A 20,645-nucleotide genomic window follows, 5' to 3' on the forward strand; every position below is an offset into this window, starting at 1 on the left:
GTCTCCAGGCACTGAGACCGTGCTTCATCCACAACTCCTGTGGAGCCTGCTGGATAGGAGCCGGGTATCGTTCAGGGACATGGCCCTGCTACTTGGAGGTACTCTGTATCCCTGTGGGGACCGCGCACAGCAACACTCCAGCTTTGCTGGGTGTGCTAGTGCACCGGGGACCGCGGCGCTGACCGGGTTAATATGTGCCATTACACACTCAGCGTTGCTGAGTGTGTTTATGTATAGGGACTGCCGCACTGACCGCCGCTGCCATGGAAACACTGCGGCGCGGCTGGGACTTGTAGTGCGCCGGGGACTTTCGCGCCGGCCGCGCTTTTACGGCGGCCGCGTTTATTACTAGAGTCCCCGGCTTTTTTGCGGCCTAGTTTCTTTTCCTCCCACCCCCAGCCCTGACAGGCAGGGGAAGGGCGGGACGCTGCACAGAACGAGCAGCACTGAGGGCTGGAGCATGCTTTGCATACTCCACCCCCCTCACTGTGCACAGTGCGGGCTCCAGTTCCCGCACTTTCTGGGTCACGCCCACGGCTCCCTCCTCTCCTCAGGACGCCGGCAGCCATTCCTGTCAGCTCCTCGGACGCTGCAGAGGGGGACAAAGTCTGGGAGACCCAGGCAGGGACTCTGGTGGCCTCACAACCGCTTTAAGCGGGTGGTAAGCAGCACCTGTGGTGCTAGCCCCATTGTGCAGTAGTGTAACATTATATGTTTATGGTATACATGTTTTACACTGTATGGTGCACAGTTGATTTCTGGCTATATACCCTATTGTGTTGCTCAGGGAAGATAATAGCATGGCGCCCACGAAAGGCAGGGGTGCCAAAACACAGGCTTATTATGCTGCCTGCGCCGCATGTACGACCCCGCTACCGGCAGGTTCCACTGACCCTCATTGTGTGCACTGTTCGGCCCCTGTGGCACTTACTCAGCCAGAGCCTCTGCTAAGAGGGGCCCAGGGGGAGCCACCTGCTGACACTGTTCAGGTGACGGGGACGGAGTTTGCAAAACTCTCTGAGACTATGGCTAAGATACTAGAAGCCTTGCAGTCCAGGCCGGTATCTCAGCACAGGGACTCTGTTGAATCTTTGTTCCCTGGCCCACCTCAGTTGGACCAACAATGTCCTCCCGGGGTATCTCATGGGTCCCAGGCTGAGGGTTCTGACACAGACCCCAGTCCCAGACCGACTAAGCGAGCTCGCTTAGAATTTCCCTCGACATCATCATATTGTGCAGGGTCTCAGAGGGGGGAATCTCTGGTTGATGATGCGGAGACAGCTGATCAGGATTCTGATCCTGAGGCCGCTCTCAATCTTGATACTCCGGACGGGGACGCCATAGTGAACGACCTTATTGCGTCCATCAATCGTATGTTGGATATTTCTCCCTCAGCTCCTCCAGTGGAGGAGTCAGCTTCTCAGCAGGAGAAATTCCGTTTCAGGTTTCCCAAGCGTACACCGAGTATGTTTCTGGACCACTCTGATTTCAGAGAGGCAGTCCAGAATCACCATGCTTGTCCAGATAAGCGTTTTTCTAAGCGCCTTAAGGATACACGTTATCCCTTTCCCCCTGACGTGGTCAAAAGTTGGGCTCAGTGTCCCAAAGTGGATCCTCCAATCTCCAGACTGGCAGCTAGATCCATACTTGCAGTGGAAGATGGGGCTGCACTCAAAGATGCCACTGACAGGCAGATGGAGCTCTGGTTGAAATCCATCTATGAAGCTATCGGCGCTTCTTTTGCCCCAGCATTCGCAGCCGTATGGGCGCTACAAGCTATCTCAGCAGGTCAAGCGCAAATTGACGCAGCCACACGCACGTCCGCGCCACAGGTGGCGTCCATAACCACTCAGACGTCGGCATTTGCGTGTTACGCTATTAATGCTGTCCTGGACTCTGCGAGCCGTACGGCGGTTGTAGCCGCCAATTCGGTGGTACTCCGCAGGGCCTTGTGGCTACGGGAATGGAAGGCAGATTCTGCTTCCAAAAAGCGCTTAACCAGTTTGCCAATTTCTGGCGACCGATTGTTTGGCGGGCGTTTGGATGAAATCATCAAACAATCCAAGGGAAAGGATACATCCTTACCCCAGCCCAAACCGAACATACCCCAACAGAGGAGGGGGCAGTTGAGGTTTCGGTCCTTTCGGGGCGCGGGCAGGTCCCAATTCTCCTCGTCCAAAAGGCCTCAGAAGGATCAAAGGAACTCTGATGCATGGCGGTCTAAGTCACGTCCTAAAAAGACCACCGGAGGTGCCGCTACCAAAGCGGCTTCCTCATGACTTTCGGCCTCCTCACTCCGCATCCTCGGTCGGTGGCAGGCTCTCCCGCTTTTGCGACACCTGGCTGCCACGGGTAAAAGACCGTTGGGTGAGAGACATTCTGTCTCACGGTTACAAGATAGAGTTCACCTCTCGTCCCCCGACTCGATTCTTCAGGTCATCCCCGCCTCCCGAGCGAGCCGAGGCTCTTCTGCAGGCGCTGGGCACTCTGAAGGCAGAAGGAGTGGTGGTCCCTGTTCCTCTTCAGCAACAGGGCCACGGTTTTTACTCCAACTTGTTTGTGGTCCCAAAGAAGGACGGGTCTTTCCGTCCTGTCCTGGACCTGAAACTTCTCAACAAACACGTAAAGACCAGGCGGTTCTGGATGGAATCCCTCCGCTCCGTCATCGCCTCAATGTCCCAAGGAGATTTCCTTGCATCGATCGATATCAAAGATGCTTATCTCCACGTACCGATTGCTCCAGAGCACCAGCGCTTCTTGCGCTTCGCCATAGAAAACGAACACCTGCAGTTCGTGGCACTGCTGTTCGGCCTGGCAACAGCCCCACGGGTTTTCACCAAGGTTATGGCTACTGTAGTAGCGGTCCTCCACTCTCAGGGTCACTCGGTGATCCCGTACTTGGACGATCTGTTGATCAAGGCACCCTCTCAAGAGGCATGCCAACACAGCCTCGACGCTACCCTGGAGACTCTCCAGAGTTTCGGGTGGATCATCAATTTTCCAAAGTCAAATCTGACACCGGCCCAATCGCTGACATACCTTGGCATGGAGTTTCATACCCTCTCAGCGATAGTGAAGCTTCCGCTGGTCAAGCAGCGGTCACTACAGAAAGGGGTACAATCTCTCCTTCAAGGCCAGTCACACCCCTTGAGGCGCCTCATGCACTTCCTGGGGAAGATGGTGGCAGCAATGGAGGCAGTTCCTTTCGCGCAGTTTCACCTGCGTCCTCTTCAATGGGACATCCTACGCAAATGGGACAGGAAGCCGACGTCCCTCGACAGGAACGTCTCCCTCTCTCAGGCGACCAAAGCTTCCCTTCGGTGGTGGCTTCTTCCCACTTCATTATCGAAGGGGAAATCCTTCCTACCCCCATCCTGGGAGGTGGTCACGACGGACGCGAGTCTGTCAGGGTGGGGAGCGGTTTTTCTCCACCACAGGGCTCAGGGTACGTGGACCCAGCAAGAGTCCTCGCTTCAGATCAATGTTCTGGAAATACGGGCAGTGTATCTTGCCCTGAAAGCGTTCCAGCAGTGCCTGGAAGACAAGCAGATCCGAATTCAGTCGGACAATTCCACAGCGGTGGCATACATCAACCAGCAAGGCGGCACACGCAGTCGGCAAGCCTTTCAGGAAGTCCGGCGGATTTTGATGTGGGTGGAAGCCACGGCCTCCACCATCTCTGCAGTTCACATTCCAGGCGTGGAAAACTGGGAAGCAGATTATCTCAGTCGCCAGGGCATGGACGCAGGGGAATGGTCCCTTCACCTGGACGTGTTTCAGGAGATCTGTTGCCGCTGGGGGGTGCCGGACGTCGACCTCATGGCGTCCCGGCACAACAACAAGGTACCGGCGTTCATGGCACGGTCTCAAGATCCCAGAGCTCTGGCGGCAGACGCCTTAGTTCAGGATTGGTCGCAGTTTCAGCTCCCTTATGTGTTTCCTCCGCTGGCACTGTTGCCCAGAGTGTTACGCAAGATCAGGGCCGACTGCCGCCGCGTCATCCTCGTCGCTCCAGACTGGCCGAGGCGGTCGTGGTACCCGGATCTGTGGCATCTCACGGTCGGCCAACCGTGGGCACTACCAGACCGACCAGACTTGCTATCTCAAGGGCCGTTTTTCCATCTGAATTCTGCGGCCCTCAACCTGACTGTGTGGCCATTGAGTCCTGGATCCTAGCGTCTTCAGGGTTATCTCAAGACGTCATTGCCACTATGAGACAGGCTAGGAAACCAACGTCCGCCAAGATCTACCACAGGACGTGGAAAATTTTCCTGTCGTGGTGCTCTGCTCAGGGTTTTTCTCCCTGGCCTTTTGCCTTGCCCACTTTTCTGTCCTTCCTTCAATCTGGACTGGAAAAGGGTTTGTCGCTCGGCTCCCTTAAGGGACAAGTCTCAGCGCTCTCTGTGTTTTTCCAGAAGCGCCTAGCCAGACTTCCACAGGTACGCACGTTCCTGCAGGGGGTTTGTCACATCGTTCCTCCTTACAAGCGGCCGTTAGAACCCTGGGATCTGAACAGGGTGCTGATGGTTCTTCAGAAACCACCATTCGAGCCAATGAGAGATATTTCTCTCGCACGCCTTTCGCAGAAAGTGGTTTTTCTAGTAGCAGTCACTTCACTTCGGAGAGTGTCTGAGCTAGCAGCGCTGTCATGCAAAGCCCCTTTCCTGGTGTTTCACCAGGACAAGGTGGTTCTGCGTCCGGTTCCGGAATTTCTCCCTAAAGTGGTATCCCCCTTTCATCTCAATCAGGATATCTCCTTACCTTCTTTTTGTCCTCATCCGGTTCACCAATGTGAAAAGGATTTGCACTTGTTAGATCTGGTGAGAGCACTCAGGCTCTACATTTCTCGGACGGCGCCCCTGCGCCGCTCGGATGCACTCTTTGTCCTTGTCGCCGGCCAGCGTAAAGGGTCACAGGCTTCCAAATCAACCCTGGCTCGGTGGATCAAGGAACCAATTCTCGAAGCTTACCGTTCTGCTGGGCTTCCGGTTCCCTCAGGGCTGAAGGCCCATTCTACCAGAGCCGTGGGCGCGTCCTGGGCTTTGAGGCACCAGGCTACGGCTCAGCAGGTGTGTCAGGCAGCTACCTGGTCGAGCCTGCACACTTTCACGAAACACTATCAGGTGCATACCTATGCTTCGGCGGATGCCAGCCTAGGTAGACTAGTCCTTCAGGCGGCGGTTGCCCACCTGTAGGAAGGGGCCGTTTTACGGCTCTATTACGAGGTATTATTTTACCCACCCAGGGACTGCTTTTGGACGTCCCAATTGTCTGGGTCTCCCAATGGAGCGACAAAGAAGGGAATTTTGTTTACTTACCGTAAATTCCTTTTCTTCTAGCTCCAATTGGGAGACCCAGCACCCGCCCCTGTTTTTTTGTGTACACATGTTGTTCATGTTGAATGGTTTCAGTTCTCCGATATTCCTTCGGATTGAATTTACTTTAAACCAGTTTATAATTCTTTTCCTCCTTCTTGCTTTTGCACCAAAACTGAGGAGCCCGTGGGAGCACGGGGGGTGTATAGGCAGAAGGGGAGGGGCTTTACACTTTTAGTGTAATACTTTGTGCGGCCTCCGGAGGCATAGCCTATACACCCAATTGTCTGGGTCTCCCAATTGGAGCTAGAAGAAAAGGAATTTACGGTAAGTAAACAAAATTCCCTTCTTCTTATCTCTGAAAACTCACTGTATAGTGCAGGTCACTGGCTCTGTCCCTAACTTGCTGTCACAAGTGTGTTGTGTCCACTTGTTACCTCTGGGGGACCTGGGATCAGGAGGTAACACTTAATTTATCGCAGGTCCTCTGTGGAGCCCACTTGACTATTATCCTGTATTGGGGTGGATTTAATTTTAATGCTGAAGGAGTTAAGGAACCTTTTCCTTCTGGCTGAGATTACTCATTGCCTTAATTACAGCTAAGAACTAACAGAGTTAAATAGATGGGTAGAGTGCTCAAAAAGGGACTAACATGTAATCTCAACCCTATTTTAAAATATGCAATTTTTATTAATATTCATTAAAATGTACCCACAAACAGACACACAAACATAAATGAGAATGGATCACGTTATCCTTGTAAATAACCAAGGAGTTTTATATACACACTCACTTTAGGAAAGGGAAGGGAAACTAATATAGCCCTATAAGGGTAGTGTATCCCTACCTAACAACGGAGGGTATGTCACCATAAGTTACCGGGCGCCCCCGTTCCACGTCGGCTCTCCCTCTCCCTGACCCTGATATAGGGATGGGATGGAAAGCCCTATAGTGGTGCTTGCACAGTACAATATATATGAGTTCCCAAATGGTAATACTCCTCCCTGTATTGTTTTCCTTAGATCAAGAAGGTATCAATTTACTGATCTATAACCAGGAATTCCTATTCATGATACTAGCACTGTACAAGACGTATAGACTTCTATTCCTAATTATCTTTATGCAAGGTAGTGATCCATAAGAGTTATTTACAACCACATATGTTACAGGGTGGTATACCCCACAAGTATATTACAGTCACCTAGAGTCATATCACAAGGGGCTCAGATAATCTCCCCATTATACCCCAGGAGCTGAAAGAAAAATGGGATACAGACACCCCTGCAAATTACTGCAAAATAGAAAAGGTTGCTCCAATCATATTCTATATAATATAGTATAACAGGGAGAAAAGATGAATTACTTCCCTGAGAAGCAGGAATCCAGGCCTGCCAGGCCTCAACGCGTTTCTCCTCTCCCTTTAGAGGGTCATCAGGAGGCTAAGGGGAGACGGCAGCGGGTCCTGTTCAATAACAATCCATGGCTGTAAGCTAAAGGGAGAGGAGAAACGCGTTGAGGCCTGGCAGGCCTGGATTCCTGCTTCTCAGGGAAGTAATTCATCTTTTCTCAATTTTTTCTTGCATAAAGATAATTTATTAGGAATAGAAGTCTATACGTCTTGTACAGTGCTAGTATCATGAATAGGAATTCCTGGTTATAGATCAGTAAATTGATACCTTCTTGATCTAAGGAAAACAATACAGGGAGGAGTATTACCATTTGGGAACTCATATATATTGTACTGTGCAAGCACCACTATAGGGCTTTCCATCCCATCCCTATATCAGGGTCAGGGAGAGGGAGAGCCGACGTGGAACGGGGGCGCCCGGTAACTTATGGTGACATACCCTCCGTTGTTAGGTAGGGATACACTACCCTTATAGGGCTATATTAGTTTCCCTTCCCTTTCCTAAAGTGAGTGTGTTTATAAAACTCCTTGGTTACTTACAAGGATAACGTGATCCATTCTCATTTATGTTTGTGTGTCTGTTTGTGGGTACATTTTAATGAATATTAATAAAAATTGCATATTTTAAAATAGGGTTGAGATTACATGTTAGTCCCTTAATTACAGCTGCAGCATCTTCTCATCACTCCCTTCTGCTACATTTACCAACTCCTGGCTTCACTCCATGCCAGTTATTGATCCTCTATACTAACAGCTTTAAAGGAGCCTGTCTCTGGAGAAGCTCAGGTGTTCATTTCTGTTGAAGAGGAGAAGTTTCCTGCTGAAGAAATCATGGAGTGCTATTTGTTGAGTCTTTCCCAATCTGTCTTCCCTTCCTCGGGTTTTATTGCAGTAGCGAGGCTAATGTCTCTCTGGCCTACACTAGTCAGGGTGAGTTCAGGGCCAGCGAGAGCTTAGGCAAGTGATGATACAAAGGAAAGGGGGAAGGCCCCATCTAGGGACGTTAGAGAGTGCAGAGCACAGACTCATGTGAGTCTTAGGAGGTGACCCTGTTTCCCAATCGCCAGGGCCTTCAGTTGTACATCTTCTTTGCTGTCCACTGACTGTGGTCAAGTGTAATCTGTGTGTCGCTGCAGACACACCAAGAATTCAAGCAGTGGGAGCAGGTCATTGTCTTTCTGTGCCTACTCACATGCCTGTCAAACTGCAAACATCCTTAACCTTTCAGGACAGGTAAGTTATTGAACAACAGCAAGTGCGAAACATTCTGGGAAGTGAAGAAAAGGAAGTCCTTGCACTTATAGTGCTGGCGGAATGCTAATGAAGAAGAACATGAGAACCTGAACAGAGTCTTTTGTTATGAAGGTAGGTGCACCAAATGCAGTTTAAATTTTGGGGGACTGTGGTTTTTATGTACATGTTATATATTAAACGATGCGCATACTTTAGAGGTTATGCATTTTGGAAATTGCAATTATAGAAATGTTTGCTATTTACGAATATTTCTTTGTCGCTCCATTGGGAGACCCAGACAATTGGGGTGTATAGCTTCTGCGTCCGGAGGCCACACAAAGTATTACACTTTTAAAAAAGTGTAACCCCTCCCCTCTGCCTATACACCCTCCGTGGATCACTGGCTCCTCAGTTTTATGCTTTGTGTGGAAGGAGGCACACATCCACTCATAGAAAAAAAAAAAAAAAAAAAAGATTTCTCATACATAGTATGACGGATGGAAGAAAAGAGGTCCCCCTATGGGGTCCCCGGCATGCTCCCTTCTCACCCCACTATGTCGGCGGTGTTGTTAAGGTTGAGGTACCCATTGCGGGTACAAAGGCTGGAGCCACATGCCGTCTCCTTCACCATCCCTTATGCGGCTCTGGGAGAAGTGGGAGCCTCACCGGTCATTCACCTGCTGAGACCGTGCTCCATCCGCAGCCCCTGGTGGAACCTGCTGGCCGGAGCGTTTTCATCCCCAGGGACCGGGCCCTGCACCTTCAAGGTACTCTGTGTCCCCATGGGGGGACGGTACGGGGAGAGAGGTCGCCTCTCTCCCCAGTAGCGCCGTCCGTTGTTTTTTCATCGGACTTCCGCGCCGGCCGTGCCTGCTTGTCGGGCACGGCCTTAAATTTAGTCCCCGGCTTCATCGCGGCCTAGTCGCGAAAAATCCCGCCCCCGGGCCTGCTTGTCAGGGGGAAGGGCGGTATTACCGACAGAGGGCTGGAGCATCTTTGCATGCCTCTCCTCCCCTCTCATGGACCACTATGGGGCCTCCAAATTCCTGCCTTTTGCCGGCGCCGCCCATGGCTCCACTCCCCCCTTGAGAGCTTTGGCGGCCATGTGTGCCGGTGTATGCTGCAGCTGCACATCTCTACAGCTCTGGGGGACCCACGACAGGGAATCTGGAGGACACCAGCGGTTGGTAAGCCACACCGGTCACCCGGTGCTGGTTCCCCTAGGGTGCCGTGATATATATATATATCTACATATATTATATATATTCGGAACGGCTGTTTAACCCTTTCCCATATACCCTCAGTGGTCGCTCTCCTAAGGGACACTTATTGCTTGCAGCATGTCGTCCACAAGGAGCAAAGCCCTTAAGACACAGGTTTTTTTCGCAGCCTGTACCTCTTGTGGGGCTGTGTTGCCTGCGGGATCCACCTACCCTCACTGTGATCAATGCTCGACTCCTGCCACGCTTGCTCAGCCGGAGCCCGGGGCACTTGTGGGCCCCTCGGCTCATGTAGATCTCCCTGCTCCTCCTGAGCAGGCTGCAGGGACAGAGTCACCGTCATTGGCCTCTTTCGCTGAGAAACTCTCTGTCACTTTCTCAATCCATTGCACAGTCTATGGACAAATGGTCATCTAAGCTCCTTGAGGCTTTGCAGTCCAGACCGGGCTCTTCACAGGCCCCGGCCCTTGTTAGTTTGTCTCCTCCAGGGCCTTCTCGGTCCGCGTCGCAGCGCGCTCCCAGGATAGCCCCTAGGTCCCAGGCGGAGGACTCCTGCCCGGATCGCAGTCCCAGACCGGCTAAGCGGCCTCGCTGGGACTCTTCCCCGGCCTCCTCATGCTGCTCTGGATCTCAGCTGGAGGACTCTCAGGATGACGAGGCGGACGTGGGAGCTCAGGGCTCTGACCCTGACTTCGCCCTCAACCTTGATACCCCTGAGGGGGACGCCTTAGTAAATGATCTTATTTCGTCCATCAACCAGGTGTTGGATCTCTCTCCCCCGCCTCCACCGGTAGAGGAGTCGGCTTCTCAGCAGGAGAAACACCAATTTCGATTCCCCAAACGTACGCGCAATACGTTCTTTGATCACTCTAACTTCAGGGACGCTGTCCAGAAGCCCAGAGCGGTCCCGGACAAGCGTTTTGCTAAAAGGCAGTCTGACACGCGTTATCCCTTTTCACCTGAGGTCGTTAAGGGCTGGGCGCACTCACCCAAGGTGGATCCGCCAGTCTCTAGATTGGCTGCTAGGTCCGTTGTGTCTGTTGCCGATGGCTCATCCCTGAAGGATGCCACTGACAGACAGAGCTCTTGGTGAAGTCTATTTATGAGGCCACGGGCGCGTCTTTTGCCCCGGCCTTTGCTGCTGTATGGGCTCTCCAAGCAATCTCGGCATGTCTGACTGAGATTAATGCTGTCACGCGGACTTCTGCTCCGCATGTGTCTTCCTTGACCTCTCAGGCATCAGCATTTTCGTCCTACGCCATGAACGCCGTCCTGGACTCTGCTAGCCGTACGGCTGTACCATCCGCTAACTCCGTGGCAGTCCGCAGGGCCATGTGGCTGCGCGAATGGAAAGCAGACTCTGCTTCCAAAAGGTTCTTAACTGGTTTGCCTTTTTCTGGCGAACGTTTGTTTGGCGAACGGTTGGATGAGATTATTAAGGAATCCTCGGGAAAGGACTCCTCCTTACCCCAGTCCAAACCTAAGAGACCTCAGCAGAGAAAAATCCCATCAAGGTTTCGGTCCTTTCGTCCCTCCGCCAAGCCCCAATCCTCTTCGTCCAACCGACCGGAGAAAGGCCAGAGGAACTCCTATGCGTGGCGGTCCAAGTAACGCCCCCAAAAGGCCGCAGGAGGCACTGCCTCCAAGACGGCCTCCTCATGACTCTCGGCCTCATCTAGCCACATCCTCGGTCGGTGGCAGGCTCTCCCGCTTTGGCGACGCCTGGTGGCCACACGTTCAAGACCGATGGGTGAGAGACATTCTGTCTCATGGTTACAGGATAGAGTTCAGCTCTCGACCTACGGCTCGTTTTTTCAGAACCTCCCCACCCCCCGCACAGGCCGACGCACTTTTTCAGGCGGTGGACGCTCTAAAGATGGAAGGAGTTGTGATTCCCGCCCCTTCAGGAATGTGGTGGCGGATTTTACTCCGACTTGTTCGTGGTGCCAAAAAAGGACGGGTCATTCCGTCCCGTTCTGGACCTCAAGCTGCTCAACAGACATGTGAGAACCAGACGGTTTCGGATGGAATCTCTCCGCTCGGTCATCGCCTCGATGTCTCAAGGAGACTTCCTAGCATCGATCGACATCAAGGATGCTTATCTCCATGTGCCGATCGCACCCGAACATCAACGTTTCCTGCGTTTCGCCATCGGGGACGAACACCTCCAGTTCGTCGCATTGCCCTTCGGCCTGGCGACAGCCCCACGGGTCTTCACCAAAGTCATGGCATCCGTCGTGGCGGTCCTGCACTCTCAGGGCCACTCGGTGATCCCATACTTGGACGATCTCCTAGTCAGGGCCCCTTCTCGGGTGGCGTGTCAACGAAGTCTTACCGTCACTCTGGCGACTCTCCAGCAGTTCGGGTGGATCATCAATTTCCCGAAATCCAAGTTGACGCCGACCCAATCACTGACTTTCCTCGGGATGGAGTTTCATACCCTTCCAGCGTTAGTCAAGCTACCGCGGGACAAACTGCTTTCTCTGCAGGCGGGGGTGCAGTCACTTCTTCGGAGACAGTCACACCCCTTAAGGCGCCTCATGCACTTCCTGGGGAAGATGGTTGCAGCTATGGAGGCAGTGCCGTTCGCGCAATTCCATCTACGGCCACTCCAATGGGACATTCTTCGCAAATGGGACAAGAGTTCGGCTTCCCTCGACAAGAACATCTCTCTTTCACTTGCAGCCAAAACATCACTTCAGTGGTGGCTCCTACCCACATCTCTGTCTCTGGGAAAATCCTTCCTCCCCCCAACCTGGGCCGTGGTCACCACGGACACGAGCCTGTCAGGTTGGGGAGCGGTTTTTCTCCACTACAGGGCTCAAGGAACCTGGACTCCAATGGAATCGTCCCTTCAGATCAATATTCTGGAGATAAGGGCAGTATATCTAGCCCTATTGGCCTTCCATCGGTGGCTGGAGGGCAGGCAGATCCGAATCCAGTCAGACAACGCCACTGCCGTCGCCTACATCAACCACCAAGGCGGCACTCGCAGTTGTCAAGCCTTCCAGGAAGTCGGGCGGATTCTGCAGTGGGTGGAAGTCACAGGCTCCACCATCTCCGCAGTTCACATCCCGGGCGTAGAAAACTGGGAAGCAGATTTTCTCAGTCGTCAGGGCATGGACGCGGGGGAATGGTCTCTTCACCCAGACGTGTTTCGAGAGATCTGTCGCCGCTGGGGAACGCCGGACGTCGATCTCATGGCGTCACGACACAACAACAAGGTCCCGGCCTTCATGGCACGGTCTCAGGATCACAGAGCTCTGGCAGCGGACGCTCTGGTCCAGGATTGGTCGCAGTTTCGACTGCCATATGTGTTTCCCCCTCTGGCGATGCTGCCCAGAGTACTACGCAAGATCCGGTCCAACTGCCGTCGCGCCATTCTCGTCGCTCCAGACTGGCCGAGGCGGTCGTGGTATCCGGATCTGTGGCATCTCACGGTGGGTCAACCGTGGGCGCTTCCAGACCGCCCAGACTTGCTGTCACGAGGGCCGTTTTTCCATCTGAATTCTGTGGCCCTCAACCTGACTGTGTGGCCATTGAGTCCTGACTCCTAGCGTCTTCAGGGTTATCTCAGGATGTCATTGCCACCATGAGACAAGCCAGGAAGCCAACGTCCGCCAAAATCTATTACAGGTCTTGGCAAATCTTCTTATCCTGGTGCTCTGATAACGGTTTTCCTCCATGGCCGTTTGCTTTACCCACATTTCTTTCATTCCTACAATCTGGAATGGACAAGGGTTTGTCCCTCGGCTCTCTCAAGGGCCAAGTGTCGGCGCTCTCCGTGTTTTTTCAACAGCGTCTAGCCAGGCTTCCGCAGGTCCGCACGTTCCTGCAGGGGGTTTGCCACATGGTCCCACCTTACAAACGTCCGTTAGAACCTTGGGATCTTAACAGGGTTCTGACGGCTCTTCAAAAGCCACCTTTTGAGCCGCTGCGGGATGTCTCTCTCTCTCTCTCCCGTCTTTCTCAGAAGGTGGCCTTCCTGGTGGCAGTCACATCACTTCGGAGAGTGTCTGAGCTGGCAGCGCTGTCATGCAAAGCCCCTTTCCTGGTTTTCCACCAGGATAAGGTGGTTCTGCGTCCTGTCCCGGAATTTCTCCCTAAGGTGGTTTCCCCTTTTCATCTAAATCAGGATATCTCCTTGCCTTCCTTTTGCCCTAATCCAATTCACCAGTGTGAAAAGGATTTGCACTCTTTGGATCTAGTGAGAGCACTCCGGTTCTACGTGTCTCGCACGGCGCCCCTGCGCCGTTCAGACGCGCTCTTTGTCCTTGTCGCTGGGCAGCGTAAGGGCTCTCGGGCCTGCAAGTCAACCTTGGCTCGGTGGATCAAGGAACCGATTCTCGAGGCCTACCGTTCTTCTGGGCTTCCACTTCCTTCAGGGTTGAAAGCTCATTCTACCAGAGCCGTTGGTGCGTCCTGGGCTTTGCGGCACCGGGCGACGGCTCAGCAGGTGTGTCGGGCAGCTACGTGGTCTAGTCTGCACACTTTCACGAAGCACTATCAAGTGCATACCTATGCTTCGGCAGACGCCAGTCTAGGTAGGCGAGTCCTCCAGGCGGCGGTTGCCCACCTGTAAGAGGGGGCCGTTTTTCGGCTCCTTTTATTGAGGTATTCTTTTACCCACCCAGGGACTGCTCTTGGACGTCCCAATTGTCTGGGTCTCCCAATGGAGCGACAAAGAAAAAGGGAATTTTGTTTACTTACCGTAAATTCCTTTTCTTCTAGCTCCTATTGGGAGACCCAGCACCCACCCCTGTGCCCTTCGGGCTGGTTGTTCTTTTGTGTACACATGTTGTTGATGTTGATTTGTTCTTATGGTTCATGGTTTTCAGTTCTCCGAACATCCTTCGGATTGAATTTACCTTAGACCAATTTATAAGTTTCCTCCTTCCTGCTTTTGCACAAAAACTGAGGAGCCCGTGATCCACGGGAGGGTGTATAGGCAGAGGGGAGGGGTTACACTTTTTAAAGTGTAATACTTTGTGTGGCCTCCGGAGGCAGAAGCTATACACCCCAATTGTCTGGGTCTCCCAATAGGAGCTAGAAGAAAAGGAATTTACGGTAAGTAAACAAAATTCCCTTTTTTTCAGGTAAGAACGTGCGCACAGTGTATGCTCTGTTGGGTCTAACCTATCCGTACAGGTGTGACTGTTATTTTAATCTCTGCTGAGATGGTTTATATGCACAAAAAGACGTAGAAATTAGAGAAATATTGTAACACAACTTGAATCCGTCTGCCAGCATCGCACTTACTTTGCCATTTGCCGGTGTTTGTGTCCAGATCCATATAAATATTTTCGGTTTCATCTTTCGGTTCTTTAAATTCAACTATTGTGACAAAGGAAAATATGTTTCTAAACATAAAAGAGTAGAGATAGAAAGCATTTTATCAAGGAAAACCTTAAGGGTATGCTCACACGACATGATTGTGCAGTGGGTTTTTTCCCCCCAAAATCATGGTAATCAAGATGTGATGGTTTGACCGCATGTGAACATATCCTTTTAGTTTTTAGAAACCATTCTTAGTTACAAATGTATAACTGTGTAAACTTGTGAATCTTGTTTCCCTGGGACTTGCAAAACCACTGGCTGACTGAGGTGACAGTGTGGTTCCCAGCTGAAGTTACCACCTTTCAGCTACAGCCAATGGGAAGGCACCACACCCTTCTTATTCCTCCTCCAGTCAGCTGGTCGCTGCCAGATATAGTCTTGTAGTATACTGCTTGTCTCTGAGTCGCACCCTGCGCCTGAACTTCTGATCCCCGTGTTTTGACCTCTGCCTACTCTCTGACTACTCTCCTGCCTGCCATGTTTTTACTTCGCTGCCATCTCTGTTTTGACCTCTGCCTGATTTCCTGACCACCCTCTTGCCTGCCGATTTCTTTGTCGCTCCATTGGGAGACCCAGACAATTGACAATTGGGTGTATAGCTTCTGCCTCTGGAGGCCACACAAAGTATTACACTTTTAAAAAAGTGTAACCCCTCCCCTCTGCCTATACACCCTCCTGTGGACCACGGGCTCCTCAGTTTTATGCTTTGTGTGGAAGGAGGCACACATCCACTCATGCATTCTCATACATAGTTATGTCGGATGGAAGAAAAGAGGTCCCCGAATGGGTCCCCGGCATGTTCCCTTCTCACCCCACTAAGTCGGCGGTGTTGTTAAGGTTGAGGTACCCATTGTGGGTACAAAGGCTGGAGCCACATGCCGTCTCCTTCACCATCCCTTATGCGGCTCTGGGAGAAGTGGGATCCTATGCGGTCATCCATGTGCTGGGACCGTGCTCCATCCACAGCCCCTGGTGGAACCTGCCGGACCGGAGCTTCTTCATCCCCAGGGACTGGGCCCTGCAACTTGAAGGTACTCTGTATCCTCATGTGGGGACTGTACAGGGGTCGCACCTTCTCCCCGGAAGCCGCGGTGGTTCCGTCCGTTGTCTTTTCGGCGGACTTCCGCGCCGACCGTGCCTGCTTGTCGGGCGCGGCCTTAAATTTAGCCCCCGGCTTCGCCGCGGCCTAGTCCGAAAGATCCCGCCCCCGAGCCTGCCTGTCAGGGGTAAGGGCGGGATTACCGACATGACGGCGGCCTTGAGGGCTGGAGCATCCTGCATGTCTCCCTCCCCCCTCATTGACCACTTGGGGACTCCAGATTCCCGCTCTCTGCTAGCGCCGCCCTCGGCTCCACTCCCCCCCCTGAGAGCTCCGGCAGCCATTTTTAGCATTCTGCCGGTGGATGCTATTCAGCAGCAAGGCTCTGCAGCTCCGGGGGATCCACGACAGGGAATCTGGAGGACACACTCCGCTCGTGAGCGGTTGGTAAGCCACACCGGTCACCCGGTGCTGGTCCCCCTAAGGTGCCGGGATATATATATATATATCTGTTCGGAAAGGCGGTATACCCTTTTCCCATATACCCTCAGTGGTCACTCTCCTAAGAGACAACAGCATGTCGTCCACAAGGAGCAAAGCTACTAAGGCACAGATTTTTTTCGCGGCCTGTACCTCTTGTGGGGCTATGTTGCCTGCGGGATCCACCTACCCTCACTGTGATCAATGCTCGACTCCTGCCACGCTTGCTCAGCCGGAGCCTAGGGCAATTGTGGGCCCCTCGGCTCAGGTAGATCCCCCTGCTCCCCCTGAGCAGGCTGCAGGGACAGAGTCGCCAGCGTTGGCCTCTTTCGCTGAGAAACTCTCTCAGTCACTTTCTCAATCCATTGCACAGTCTATGGACAAATGGTCATCTAAGCTGCTTGAGGCATTGCAGTCCAGACCGGGCTCTTCACAGGCCCCGGTCCCTGTTAGTTTGTCTCCTCCAGGCCCTTCTCGGTCCGCGCCGCAGCGCGCTCCCAGGATAGGCCCTAGGTCCCAGGCGGAGGACTCCTGCCCGGATCGCAGCCCCAGACCTGCTAAGCGGCCTCGCTGGGATTCTTCCCCGGCCTCCTCACGCTGCTCTGGATCCCAGTTTGAGGACTCTCAGGAAGACGAGGCGGACGTGGGAGCTCAGGGCTCTGACCCTGACTTCACCCTCAACCTTGATACCCCTGAGGGGGACGCCTTAGTAAATGATCTTATCTCGTCCATCAACCAGGTGTTGGATCTCTCACCACCACCTCCTCCTGCAGAGGAGTCTGCTTCTCAGCAGGAGAAACACCAATTTCGATTCCCCAAACGTGCACGTTTTTTGATCACTCTAACTTCAGGGACGCTGTCTAGAAGCCCAGAGCGGTCCCGGACAAGCGCTTTGCTAAAAGGCACTTTGACACGCGTTATCCCTTTCCACCTGAAGTCGTTAAGGGCTGGGCACACTCTCCCAAGGTGGATCCTCCAGTCTCTAGATTGGCTGCTAGGTCCGTTGTGTCTGTTGCCGATGGCTCATCCCTGAAGGATGCCACTGACAGACAGATAGAGCTCTTGGTGAAGTCTATTTATGAGGCCACGGGCACGTCTTTTGCCCCGGCCTTTGCGGCTGTGTGGGCTCTCCAAGCAATCTCGGCATGTCTGACTGAGATTAATGCTGTCACGCGGAATTCTGCTCCGCATGTGTCTTCCTTGACCTCTCAGGCATCAGCATTTTCGTCCTACGCCATGAACGCCGTCCTGGACTCCGCTAGCCGTACGGCTGTAGCATCCGCTAACTCCGTGGCAGTCCGCAGGGCCATGTGGCTGCGCGAATGGAAAGCAAACTCTGCTTCCAAAAGGTTCTTAACTGGTTTGCCTTTTTCTGGCGAACGTTTGTTTGGCGAACGGTTGGATGAGATTATTAAGGAATCCTCGGGAAAGGACTCCTCCTTACCCCAGTCCAAACCTAAGAGACCTCAGCAGAGAAAAATCCAATCGAGGTTTCGGTCCTTTCGTCCCTCCGCCAAGCCCCAATCCTATCCGTCGTGGCGGTCCTGCACTCTCAGGGCCACTCGGTGATCCCATACTTGGACGATCTCCTAGTCAGGGCCCCTTCTCTGGTGGCGTGTCAACAAAGTCTTACCGTCACACTGGCGACTCTCCAGCAGTTCGGGTGGATCATCAGTTTCCCGAAATCCAAGTTGACGCCGACCCAATCACTGACTTACCTCGGGATGGAGTTTCATACCCTTCCAGCGTTAGTCAAGCTACCGCGGGACAAACAGCTTTCTCTGCAGGCGGGGGTGCAGTCACACCCCTTAAGGCGCCTCATGCACTTCCTGGGGAAGATGGTTGCAGCTATGGAGGCAGTGCCGTTCGCGCAATTCCATCTACGGCCACTCCAATGGGACATTCTTCGCAAATGGGACAAGAGTTCGGCTTCCCTCGACAAGAACATCTCTCTTTCACTTGAAACCAAAACATCACTTCAGTGGTGGCTCCTACCCACATCTCTGTCTCGGGGAAAATCCTTCCTCCCCCCAACCTGGGCCGTGGTCACCACGGACGCGAGCCTGTCAGGTTGGGGAGCGGTTTTTCTCCACCACAGGGCTCAAGGAACCTGGACTCCAATAGAATCGTCCCTTCAGATCAATATTCTGGAGATAAGGGCAGTATATCTAGCCCTATTGGCTTTCCATCGGTGGCTGGAGGGCAGGCAGATCCGAATCCAGTCGGACAACGCCACTGCCGTCGCCTACATCAACCACCAAGGCGGCACTCGCAGTCGTCAAGCCTTCCAGGAAGTCAGGAGGATTCTGCAGTGGGTGGAAGTCACAGGCTCCACCATCGCCGCAGTTCACATCCCGGGTGTGGAAAACTGGGAAGCAGATTTTCTCAGTCGTCAGGGCATGGACGCGGGGGAATGGTCTCTTCACCCAGACGTGTTTCGAGAGATCTGTCGCCGCTGGGGAACGCCGGACGTCGATCTCATGGCGTCACGACACAACAACAAGGTCCCGGCCTTCATGGCACGGTCTCAGGATCACAGAGCTCTGGCAGCGGACGCTCTGGTCCAGGATTGGTCGCAGTTTCGACTGCCATATGTGTTTCCCCCTCTGGCGATGCTGCCCAGGGTACTACGCAAGATCCTGTCCGACTGCCGTCGCGCCATTCTCGTCGCTCTAGACTGGCCGAGGCGGTCGTGGTATCCGGATCTGTGGCATCTCACGGTGGGTCAACCGTGGGCACTTCCAGACCGCCCAAACTTGCTGTCACAAGGGCCGTTTTTCCATCTGAATTCTGTGGCCCTCAACCTGACTGTGTGGCCATTGAGTCCTGGCTCCTAGCGTCTTCAGGGTTATCTCAGGATGTCATTGCCACCATGAGACAAGCCAGGAAGCCAACGTCCGCCAAGATCTATTACAGGTCTTGGCAAATCTTCTTATCCTGGTGCTCTGATAACGGTTTTCCTCCATGGCCGTTTGCTTTACCCACATTTCTTTCATTCCTACAATCTGGAATGGACAAGGGTTTGTCCCTCGGCTCTCTCAAGGGCCAAGTGTCGGCGCTCTCCGTGTTTTTTCAAAAGCGTCTAGCCAGGCTTCCGCAGGTCCGCACGTTCCTGCAGGGGGTTTGCCACATGGTCCCACCTTACAAACGTCCGTTGGAACCTTGGGATCTTAATAGGGTTCTGACGGCTCTTCAAAAGCCGACTTTTGAGCCGCTGCGGGATGTCTCTCTCTCTCCCGTCTTTCTCAGAAGGTGGCCTTCCTGGTGGCAGTCACATCACTTCGGAGAGTGTCTGAGCTTGCAGCGCTGTCATGCAAAGCCCCCTTCCTGGTTTTCCACCAGGATAAGGTGGTTCTGCGTCCTGTCCCGGAATTTCTCCCTAAGGTGGTATCCCCTTTTCATCTAAATCAGGATATCTCCTTGCCTTCCTTTTGCCCTAATCCAATTCACCAGTGTGAAAAGGATTTGCACTCTTTGGATCTAGTGAGAGCACACCGGTTCTACGTGTCTCGCACGGCGCCCCTGCGCCGTTCAGACGCGCTCTTTGTTCTTGTCGCTGGCCAGCGTAAGAGCTCTCAGGCCTCCAAGTCAACCTTGGCTCGGTGGATCAAGGAACCGATTCTCGAGGCCTACCGTACTTCTGGGCTTCCACTTCCTTCAGGGTTGAAAGCCCATTCTACCAGAGCCGTAGGTGCGTCCTGGGCTTTGCGGCACCGGGCGACGGCTCAGCAGGTGTGTCAGGCAGCTACGTGGTCTAGTCTGCACACTTTCACGAAGCACTATCAAGTGCATACCTATGCTTCGGCAGACGCCAGTCTAGATAGGCGAGTCCTCCAGGCGGCGGTTGCCCACCTGTAAGAGGGGGCCGTTTTCGGCTCTTTTTATTGAGGTATTCTTTTACCCACCCAGGGACTTCTCTTGGACGTCCCAATTGTCTGGGTCTCCCAATGGAGCGACAAAGAAAAAGGGAATTTTGTTTACTTACCGTAAATTCCTTTTTCTTCTAACTCCTATTGGGAGACCCAGCACCCACCCCTGTGCCCTTCGGGCTGGTTGTTCTTTTGTGTACACATGTTGTTGATGTTGATTTTGTTCTTATGGTTCATGGTCTTCAGTTCTCCGAACATGCTTCGGATTGAATTTACCCTAGACCAATTTATAAGTTTTCTCCTTCCTGCTTTTGCACCAAAACTGAGGAGCCCGTGGTCCACGGGAGGGTGTATAGGCAGAGGGGAGGGGTTACACTTTTTTAAAAGTGTAATACTTTGTGTGGCCTCCAGAGGTAGAAGCTATACACCCAATTGTCAATTGTCTGGGTCTCCCAATAGGAGCTAGAAGAAAAGGAATTTACGGTAAGTAAACAAAATTCCCTTTTTTGTCCCTTTTTGTACCTGCTGGTTGGGACCTTGCCTGACGACTACTCTTTCCTGGATTGCAGCCTTCCATAGGCAGTGATCTCCTGAACCTTGCTGTAATTCCAGATCCCTGTACAGGGTTTAAAGAGTTTCGGGGTTTTTGGAATCCTGCTGAGTGGACAGCTAGCCCTAGTCTGTTCGTGACAGCCATCTTGAGTGTGGTCCCGGGCAGACGTCACACTTGGACAACCCAGAAAC

General features: G+C 53.0%; 2 protein-coding genes across 5 annotated transcripts in view; one reads left to right on the forward strand and one right to left on the reverse strand.

Annotated features, from left to right (window-relative positions):
- LOC142258172 (methyltransferase-like protein 25B) overlaps nt 1-20,645 on the forward strand; it is a 99,277-nt gene that overhangs the window by 55,746 nt on the left and 22,886 nt on the right. The window lies entirely within an intron of this gene.
- LOC142258185 (low affinity immunoglobulin gamma Fc region receptor III-A-like) overlaps nt 1-20,645 on the reverse strand; it is a 36,005-nt gene that overhangs the window by 5,187 nt on the left and 10,173 nt on the right. For 3 of the 4 annotated variants that reach the window (XM_075330690.1, XM_075330692.1, XM_075330691.1), the window contains one exon: nt 14,436-14,510. The exons of the other annotated variant lie outside the window; for it this stretch is intronic. In XM_075330690.1, coding sequence (XP_075186805.1) covers nt 14,436-14,510 — 75 coding nt within the window. The remainder of the gene's footprint in view (nt 1-14,435; nt 14,511-20,645) is intronic. 4 annotated transcript variants of the gene reach the window in all.

The sequence above is a fragment of the Anomaloglossus baeobatrachus genome, chromosome 12 (assembly GCF_048569485.1).
Source record: "Anomaloglossus baeobatrachus isolate aAnoBae1 chromosome 12, aAnoBae1.hap1, whole genome shotgun sequence".
NCBI lineage: Eukaryota > Metazoa > Chordata > Amphibia > Anura > Aromobatidae > Anomaloglossus > Anomaloglossus baeobatrachus.